Source organism: Trichomonas vaginalis, chromosome V, assembly GCF_026262505.1.
Source record: "Trichomonas vaginalis G3 chromosome V, whole genome shotgun sequence".
NCBI classification, from domain to species: Eukaryota; Parabasalia; order Trichomonadida; family Trichomonadidae; genus Trichomonas; species Trichomonas vaginalis.
The window spans coordinates 8798847-8809045 of NC_067207.1; the positions used below are offsets into that span (position 1 = coordinate 8798847).

At 34.1% G+C, this 10199-nt stretch overlaps 4 protein-coding genes across 4 annotated transcripts; 3 read left to right on the forward strand and 1 right to left on the reverse strand.

The window, feature by feature from the left end:
* Window positions 1-1056: 1056 nt before the first annotated feature.
* Window positions 1057-4224, forward strand: TVAGG3_0302540 (surface antigen family; the record flags this gene model as incomplete). Its single annotated transcript, XM_001580989.2, has 1 exon — window positions 1080-4199. One exon carries the CDS (start codon window positions 1080-1082, stop codon window positions 4197-4199), a length of 3120 nt encoding a protein of 1039 aa, XP_001581039.2.
* A 431-nt stretch (window positions 4225-4655) lies between these two features.
* On the forward strand, window positions 4656-7595 carry TVAGG3_0302550 (cyclin-dependent kinase inhibitor 2C-related family; the record flags this gene model as incomplete). The annotated part of the gene is made up of 1 exon (XM_001580990.2): window positions 4658-7531. The coding sequence occupies one exon, from the start codon at window positions 4658-4660 to the stop codon at window positions 7529-7531; it is 2874 nt and encodes a 957-aa protein (XP_001581040.1).
* Window positions 7596-8349: 754 nt separating this feature from the next.
* TVAGG3_0302560 (uncharacterized protein) lies at window positions 8350-8902 on the forward strand (the record flags this gene model as incomplete). Its single annotated transcript, XM_051229587.1, has 1 exon — window positions 8363-8815. The coding sequence occupies one exon, from the start codon at window positions 8363-8365 to the stop codon at window positions 8813-8815; it is 453 nt and encodes a 150-aa protein (XP_051099317.1).
* A 34-nt stretch (window positions 8903-8936) lies between these two features.
* On the reverse strand, window positions 8937-10092 carry TVAGG3_0302570 (nerve growth factor signaling pathway; the record flags this gene model as incomplete). The annotated part of the gene is made up of 1 exon (XM_001580991.2): window positions 9026-9658. The coding sequence occupies one exon, from the start codon at window positions 9656-9658 to the stop codon at window positions 9026-9028; it is 633 nt and encodes a 210-aa protein (XP_001581041.1).
* Between the last annotated feature and the right edge of the window lie 107 nt (window positions 10093-10199).

Below are 10199 nucleotides of genomic sequence, written 5' to 3' on the forward strand. Positions count from 1 at the left end.
TCTTATTCTTCATCAATTGTAAATTTTTAAAACCATTTTTTAAAATAATTTTGCGTAAATTTTATTCTCATGTTGTTTTAATCGAAAATTGATACATTTTCAAAAAAATAATATTGACTTATGAAATTCATTTTTAAGGTGAAATAGTATTGTTTTTATTAAAGTATATGAATAATATATAAAAAATTAATGAATAATATAAGCAGATTTTTAGTTTACAAAACAAATATGAGCAATGCAATTTCAAACTTTTGCTGGCAATTTCGATATTGCTCAAGTTTGTAGTATTTGTGATACCTATAACATCGGCTTAATCAAAATTCGATTTTTCTTATGAGTTATTGAGAAAATTTGATTGCAATGAGAAGGATTTCGACGTTTTTGATAAACTAAGAGCTGAGCTTTAGGGGTTCAGTTCATTTATGGCTGTAGTTTGATGCGTAGATCTCTTTTTTATTGTAAATTCTTTCAGCATGGAGATCGAGAATGAATCTTTTGAGAACTTTATGAGTTTTTACACCCGTAAAGAGGTCCTTCGAGGAAAGATAGTCCAGACTACATGAAGATGTGGGTTAACCAAAAAAATCCGATGGTTTCCCCATATTCATGTAGATCTTCGAAAAAATGAGCACCAAAAAAGCCAAAAAAAATAGGCTTTTTATTGGATTTGTACACTAGATCAATAACCTATTTAGGATCTGACACTCTTTTTAGCCAGAGATATGAGGTCCTTTCTAGGAAAACGATCTATTCATCCATAAAAAAAATGAATTATCGTTTTCCCCAGAAATTACATGGGGAGTGGTAAAAGTAAGGAAAATCTGGGTAATGTATTTTTCGGCACTTTTTTAATTATGCCAATAGATAAATCCAATTTTATTCTGTTTTCTTATTTAATGGACCAATGTACACAAATTTCATAAAAAGATGGTGCTCAATTTTGAACCTTAGATCTGTCATAAATATTTAAGATCGACCAATCTTCAAATAATATAGATATATCATCAACATATTCAATTATCAAACCGATGGTTCGTTCCACAAAGAAAAAGTTTCATTTTGTTTACTGACAGCTGATAATGTTTCGCCATAACTTGTGCTTTTCGCACATCTTATCTAAAACATTATCACTTACTTCCTATATATATATTGATGGTACTGTAATGACGTTCACCAGTAATGATGACTTCAAAAATCTTTCTTATATCAAACAACAGGCATACACGAATTCCATTGATACAGTTGTTATTGATAAAGATGTCACAACAATTACAAATCTTGATGAACTTAACTTCATTGTTAACGTTGAAATCAAAAATAATTTACAAACCATTCCAAAATATGCTTTCTTTAGATGCTTGAATCTCAAAACAGTCAAGATGCCAGCAACAGTTAAAGAGATCGGTCTCTCAGCATTCGCTGAATCAGGCATCGAAACAATCGATTTATCCAATGTTGAAACAATCGGTGTTGAAGCATTTTATGAATGCTTATACCTCAAGAACGTCAACATTGGCAAGGCCAAGCTTCTTGCTACAAGTGCTTTCGCTAGATCCGGTGTAACTTCTCTTATTGTCCCAGCTACAGTTGGCTACATCCCAGACTTCCTCTGCCAGGATTGCATTGGTCTTAAGACAGTTACATGCAGTGGCCCACTCAGCACAGTCGGAATCATGGCATTCTCTGGCTGCTCTGCCCTTGAATCATTCTCCTTCTCAAAGATCACATGCATTGGCGCACAATCTTTCGAGAACACCAAGATCACATCTTTCAACTTTGAGAACGTCGGAGATATCCAGAACAGAGCTTTCCAGTTCACATGCCTCGAAGAAGTTGTCCTCACACAGCCAAGAACAATCTTCACAGAGGTCTTTGGTAACTGCCACCACCTCAAGAAGGCAACATTGAAGAACCAGAACTTGAAATTAGCCACCTATCTCTTCAACGGCTGCTCAAGCTTAGAAATCATTGATATCCAGGATGATCTCAACACAATTCCATTAATGTTCGCTATGGACTGCATCAGTCTCAAGACATTCAACGCCCAGAACATTTATGTTGTCAGTTTCCATGCATTCACAAACTGCCACTCCCTTGAATCATTCGATTTCTCCAAGTGCAACACAGTCCAAGGCTACGCTTTCCAGGGCTGCTACAAGTTGAAGGCCACACTTCCAACAAAGTCTGTCTTCCACTACATCGAACAATTCGGCTTTGCTTATTGCGAGAACATCGATGTTGAATCAGAGATCAACGTCTGGGAAGTCAAGGACTACGCTTTCTTGGGCTGCAAGTCCATCAAGAAAGTCCAGTACAACACAGGCACAGACCACACTGGTGTCTTCATGGGCTGCACAGGCCTTGAGAGCATTTCTTTCAAGGACACATGCCAGAACTTCGGCGATAGTTTCTGCTTCGGCTGCACAAGTTTGACATCAATCAAATTCGGTGCAAATGCAAACACAATCAGAACAAACTCATTCGCCAGAATTGGTGCTGCTGATGTTGATTTTGTCAATATCCAGTGGATTGGCGATTACGCTTTCATGGATTCGAACATCAAGTCAATCAAGATCACTCATGCCGGACCAGGCATTGGCAAGTTCGCATTTGCAAACTGCAAGAACTTAGAGACAGTTCAGATTGATGACTTGTGGAACACAGAGGACATCACACAGTTTGAGAACTCAACAAACATCAAGACATTCAATGCCAAGAGAAATGGAAACTTGGTTATCAACCAAAACGGTATCATCTTGTCAAATGATACAACAACATTATTAGCTGTCATTGGCTCATATTCTAAGAATACAATTACTCTCCCATATTCTGTCAAGAAGTTCTACAAAGGTGCTTTGAACATGAACGACAAAATCACTGAATTAGTTTTTGAAACAGTTCCAAAGTATGGAGCTCAAGTTTCTCAGTCATATTTCATTCAGTCACTTAAATATGAAATTAAGTACTACTCTGATCCAGCATCTGATTACACTGACAACTCCCTCAACGAATTCCCTGAAGGAATGTTCGCAAACTGCTACGCACTCACAACTGTCAATATCGTCACCGATATCAAGTCAATTGGAAACAACTGCTTCAGCAATTGCGTCAAACTTACAACAGTCACACTTCCAAATGGATGCACTGTTTTGGGACAAGGCGCTTTCATGAATTGTGTTTCATTGAAGTCAATCAATATTGACAAGGTTGTCACAATTGAAGAAAATTGCTTCTCTGGATGCGTTTTACTCCAGGATGTCAAGTTAGGAAACCCATTACAGACAATTGGTGATGCTGCTTTCAAGGGAACAGCATTGACAATAGTCAAACTTCCAGCAGGTGTTACATCTTTAGGTGTTTCTGCATTTGAAGACACAAAGAACTTGTCATATGTCGTTCTCAACGGCCTTTTGACATCTCTTCCAAGCTTCTTGTTCAAGAACTCCAACATTTCATCCCTCAACATTCCAGCAAACATCGTTGATGTTGCATCCGATTGCTTCATTGGCGCAAGATACCTCAATTTGACTGTTGCCGACAACCACAATCACTTGAGAGCAAGTGAAAGCTGCTTGTACAACTATTTGACAAGCGAGTTGATCACAACATACGGACAGATCAATGCAACATTCTTCTTGCCATCATTCATCAAGATATTGAATGCTGAAACAGTCAACCCAATCTTTATGAGGAATAAGTACCAGAATTCTGTTAACAGATATGGCTCTCCAGTCATCGTTTTGCATAAAGATGTTTTGCATGTTGATCCAAACGCTTTCAAGTATGATAAATTATTATACACAGTTTGCTACTTCAGTGAAGTTTACCATCCAAAGGAAGCAGTTCCTAACAAGTACTTACAGAATGTCTATATACAGGATAACCACCATTATCCAGATTTCTTATTCGGACAAGATCAAATCAAGCGCGGTTGTGATTTGACAATCCCAGATGAACTCAATTGGACCGAAACCAACTCCTCTTCAGGAGGTGGCGGCGGCGGTGGTGGTGATGATGACAAGCACAAGATCACCAAGGCCGAAGTCGCTTTCGCCGTTACAGGCTCAATAATGCTTATCACAATTATCGCCCTTGCAATCGTCATTTTCGTCATGTCCAGGAAGCCAGGAATCAAGTATGAGAGATTACTCAGCAGTAATATAATTTCTGAAAATAATAATATGGGTCTTGAAACTTAAACTCTTAAAATAAACAGTAAGATTTTTCATCCAATTTTTATTGATATTTATGTATCATTTATTTGCAATTCATGCAAAATCAATCACTCCAAATATTTGAGAAAAGTGAGGATGGAGGGGGGAGCCATGGCAATATTCTTTAAGGGGGATAAAATAATCTGTAATGTTCACAAATTTAATTTCCATATGATGTTGAAAGTCAATGTTTGCATGAAGCATTTGCCATTCAATTGTAATAGTCTAACTTTTCAAATTCTTTGTGGAAAAAAAATTATCATTGAATATTCATGGAATTTTTATTTTCGTTACAAATTTTAAATTCTTGACCACAATTAAATCTTTACAAAATATATTCTACGTATTTTGTAAAGCTATCAATCTCCATCAAGAATTCCAAAATAGTGGAAAAATTTAAAACCGTTTCACTCATTCAATTTTTGCATTATTCATTTTCATAAATGTCTTCACCTAATATCAATTATGAGGAGCTAACGAAGAAATATAAAGCTTATCAAGATATAATATCACAGTTCTTTCGTCTTAAAACCACAAAAGAAGAAGAACTCCAAGCGATTTATCAAAATTTCAAAACAAATTTTCTTAATCCAAAAATTTATACAGCAATCAATATGTATTATCTTATTAACAACACTTTCCCGTATAATAACAGATATTTACGGTCATACTTAAGAATAATGAAAATGGTTTATGAAGATTTCAAAATAAATCCAGAGCCATATGTTTCATCTGTTTTGTTTTACTTCTTCAATGAAGAATATGGACTTCCAGTGAGTCTCTTTAATCAAAAATTATTCAAATCCTATCAGGAGAAAAATTACACAATAGACATCCATCAGGAAAATACAATATACAGAGCTATAATGGATGACGACAAAAAGACACTAATCATGTTCACTCAAAGAGATGATTTTGATAAAGACATAAAGTTGTATAGTAATTTATATCCAAATGATGGTTATTCATTACTTGAAATTTGCTGCTATCATCGTTCTGTAAATTGTTTCAAATACTTAATTACAGAATACGGTTCAAAAATCACTCCTAAATGTCTTCAACTTTCATTTTTAAGCGGAAATCCAGATATTTTGAATGAATGCTTGAAAAATCAAAATCCAGATCAAGCATGTATGACAAATGCAATAGTTGCACAGAACATTGATTTTGTTCAGTTTTTGGTGAATGAATATGGCTTAGAAATTAAATTATGGGACTGTGCATTATTCGGAAATATTCAAGCATTTTTGGTATATCTCGATACAACAAAAGATATCAATAATTGCTTTATTAATTCCCCTCTTTTTGTCATGCCTTCTCTTGTTGAATATTTCATTTCTCTTGGAGTTGATGTAAATATCAAAGATGACAAGGGAACCACCGCTCTTTACAATTCTGCAATGATATCTAACAAACATATAGCCGAAATTCTTCTCTCTCATGGTGCTGATATCAATGCATTGGACAGTGATGAAAATACAGTACTTCATGTGGCCGCATGGAGGAATTCTGTTGAGATAGCAGAACTCTTTATTTCCAAAGGAATTAATGTGAATTCCAAGAATGAAGACCAAATGACACCACTTCATTATGCTGCAGCATCCTGCAATTGTAAAGATATAGCAGAATTACTTCTTTTTCATGGTGCTGATATCAATGCAAGGGATCAAAGGGGAAATACAGTACTTCATGTGGCCGCATGGTGGAATTCTGTTGAGATAGCAGAACTCTTTATTTCCAAAGGAATTAATGTGAATTCCAAGAATAAAGACCAAATGACACCACTTCATTATGCCGCACGTTCTGCAGATACAAATTTAGAATTAGCAAAACTACTACCTTTACACAATGCAGATATTGATGCCAGAGACAAAGAAGAGAAAACACCTCTACTTTATTCAGCAACATCAAGTTCAACAGAACTAACAAAAATATTGATATCGAATAGAGCTGATTACAAAGCTATTGACGAAAATGGAAATTCAGCACTTCATTTGGCATCGAGAACTTATTATACAGAGCAAGCAAATTTGTTCATTTCTCTTGGCTTAGATGTTAATGCCACAAATAATAAAAATGAAATGCCTCTTGATTTGGCTATAGAAAATAACCACATAGAAATGGTAGAGTTTCTTATCAAGCATGGAGCTGATGTTAACGCAAGAGTTAATAAAGGTGGAATAAATGTTGATAAATATGAGGAATTGGTTTACATGCGCTTCGACCTCAATTATGATAGAAAAACTCTAACAGATCCTGTTCTTCATAATGCAATAAAAAGGGCTTCAAAAGAAATAGTAGATTTACTTATTTCGCATGGTGCTGATATCAATGGAAGAAATAATGAAGGAGAAGTCTCTCTTCATGCTGCAGCATCCTGCAATCGTAAAGATATAGCAGAATTACTTCTTTTTCATGGTGCTTATATTGATGAAAGACAAGGTGAAGGAGACTCTCCCCTGATTACTGCTGTGCGATGTAATCGAATAGAAATGGTAGAATTTCTTCTCTTGCATCATGCCGATATAAATGCATGCAATAATTTTGGAAAATCTGCTCTTCAATATGCAGCAGATTTTGGTCGAAATGAAATAGCAGAATTTCTTACTTTGCATAATGCTGATATCAATGCAAGGGATCAAAGTGGAAATACCGCTCTAATTTATGCATTTCGGAATAGTCATTTGGCAATCGCTCAATTTTTAATTCAACATGGTGCAGATATCCACGCGAAAGATAAAGATAATATGACTGTCCTGCAGTATGCTGCAGAAGTTAAATCCAGTGACGAATGCCTGGAATATCTTATATCACATGGTTTAGATATCAACGAAAAGAGTAATGATGGAAGTACTGCTCTTCACTACGCATCAAGGCGTTCGAATTTTAATGCGGTTAAGATACTTATTTCACATGATGCCGATGTCAATGCAAAGAACAATGATGGTTGGAATGCATTCCCATATGCCGTAATTGCTAATAACAAAGAATTAATTGAGTATTTTATTTTACATGGTGCGGAAGTTGATTTAAAGGACTCATTTGGAAGAACAGCTCTTATGTTTGCTGTTATTAACAAATATGTTGAACTGGTCGAAATTCTAATATCTCATGGCGCAGACGTTAATGCAAAGACGAATTATATGGATTCAATCCTTCATCATGCAGTAAGTTCAAAAAGTCCAGAAATTGTGCGTATAATTCTTTCTCATGGAGCAGATGTTAATGCTTTAAACAGAAAAAATAAAACAGCTCTTGGCTATGCTGTTGAGTTGAATCTTCCAGAAATTATTAAAATCCTTGATCCAACCAAATAATTTATGACTAAACACTAATTATAATTATTTCTTAATGTTATTTGGGGGTGAACCCAAGTTTTACTTGAAGAAATTCCAGAGCTATTAGCGAAGCATTTAAAAACAATATATTCTTCGATTGATGCCCTTTGAAATTTTGTTCGAGATGTCAAAAACAGACTCACTATTGTAAATCAAGGAATTGACAGAAGATCACCAAAATTATTACGTGGCCTTTTCAAATCCAAGGATGCATCAAAACCTGCTGATTTGAAACAGGCAACTTACGAAACAAATTCTCTGATGGAACTGTACGGAATTCTCCCTAAGGAAGAAGCCAAAGAAACAAAAGAAGAATCTAAAGCATAATAACGTATCAGTTTTCTTGGATATTTTTATGTCAATATTATTTTTCAATAAAAACATATACTGAATCAAATATAAATGAAGAGGTCACGAGCTGCCCTTTGGAATTTGAGCGAAACCAATATATGAGAATAAATAACTTCTGAATGTCAGCTACTTCCGATATTATCCTTTGCGATTTGCTCTTATGCAAAGTTTAATTAGATTTATTTATAGTCTTTCAATTTTAATTAAAAAGTCTTTACTCATGTTTCATGTATATAAGCTATTGCATTCTATGCTTGCCTTTGAGCAGTATTTGAATTTAAAGTTCATATCTTTTCACATTTAAGCTTGTTGTTAAGCATATGTGAAAAGAATGATAAATGTTATTACAAATGAGACTCAATGTGCTATAATCTTTACTAAAAAATATCAAATAGATAACATGTTATACGGTTCACACCCTTAATTAATTAAAAATTTTCCATTATTTTTTTTTCACACATGGGAAGATGTAATACTAAGAGGCCGACAAAAGGTAAAAAAACAGGTACACCTCAAAAAGAAAAACCCAAAAAGGAAGCTGTTGAACAACAAGATAAAGTAGTTCAAAAAGAAGAAACAATTGAGCAAAATAAACCAAATATCCCAGCTTCGCCTAAAAAGGAAAATGTTCAACAAGATAAGGAGAAAACTGAACAAAATGATCAAACAATTCAAAATGCACAGACAGAAGAAGCTGTAGGTCAAGATGACCAGGATACTACAATTGGAAATGGATTCGGCTTTGAATTCCGAAAAAGCAATTATATGCCGTTAGTTTTTAAGAGAGAAATCGAAATAATAAAAGATCAAAACGGATACTCAGCTGTTGCCAAATCAATAAATCTCCCTAGTATATTTTATATCGGAGACAAGCCATACAAATTTGTTCAGAAGAAAAATCCAACAAAATAACTTTTATCTACTAAAACAAAAAAAGTCTACTATCCTAAAATTTTTTGTTGGATTTTTTAAAAAATATGTGGAAAAAAGTGTTTGATTAACAAAACCAAAACAAAGTATAGTATTGATTAAACAAAGTTTATTCAAACAATAAAAAAAATAAATTAAAATAATCTTTCGCTTTTAATGAGTTCTGTATATCCGCTGTACTCAGCTAATGATTTATCTGGATGATTTAGTAGGTCGGAACGAGAAATAGCCCCTATATCTAGTACAAAATCGCGAATAATTCTGTTTGAACATTTGTCTTATTCCATTCATTGAATTGTCATCTGAGTCTATAAATTTTGCAAGAATCTGAAAATTATTATATTTTACGGCAAATTTAAGTTTGTCTACATCTGTAAGCTTAACTTTATTGTATGTATTAAGTGCCCATTCTAAAACTGCATCCTGCTGAAACCGAATGCATATTTCAACTAAATCTTGAATTTCTGCAGTTGTAGGTGTATAAAGCTTGACCAAATCAGCGATATGTTGTATATTACCTGTTAATGCTGCTGTTTTAATGCAGCCATCGAGTCTATGACCCATTTTATGCAATAAATTAAAACAATTCGGTGAATTCCTAAAAACGGAGTATTCTATAATGTTCATTGTATATTCTAATGGACATCCGAGTTCTAGGACGTAAAATTTGTGTCCAAGCTGTAATCCTGTTTCCAGCAACTTTTTTAGCTCTTCTTCGTTATCTTCAGCGATTATTTTTTGTAGATCATGATTCTTCTTCCATGATTCGATAATTTCGCATACACAAAGTGGAGAACTGAAGTTTTCAATTGTTTTCCATTCCATGATTGGAATTAAATCACTACAAAATGTAGAAAATAGTGCATGAGTCCCAGGTATCTTAATTTTGGAAAAAGTTTGCAATAAAAAATCTGTATTTAGGATTTTTTCTGAAAGTTCGCTCCTGATGAGATAAATGCAGCTATTAAACTCATCAGAGGTAACTTGTATGCTTTTAATGATCTTTCGTAATACTTTTAATGCAATATGGTTAAAATCTGTCAATAAATAAGGAAAGAAAACTGTGGTTAAAAAATCTTTGCAATTTGGATGAATTGTTATCATGTGCAAGATTTCTATAAGCATATATGAGATCGTGATTAGTTGCTGATCGCTTCTATATGTTTTTATCAAGTCAAAGTTGAATTTTTTCATAATTAGTGATGCATTTTGGCCATCATATGAACTCAGTGATCTTTGATACTCAGCGAGTTCTCGTATGTGGCTTCTTGCTGGTTTAATGATCTTGTTAGAAGTAAAAAAAATAAAAATTAAAAATCTTTCCGTGTAAGCATTCAATTATCCACATTTTAATTGGCGGATACGG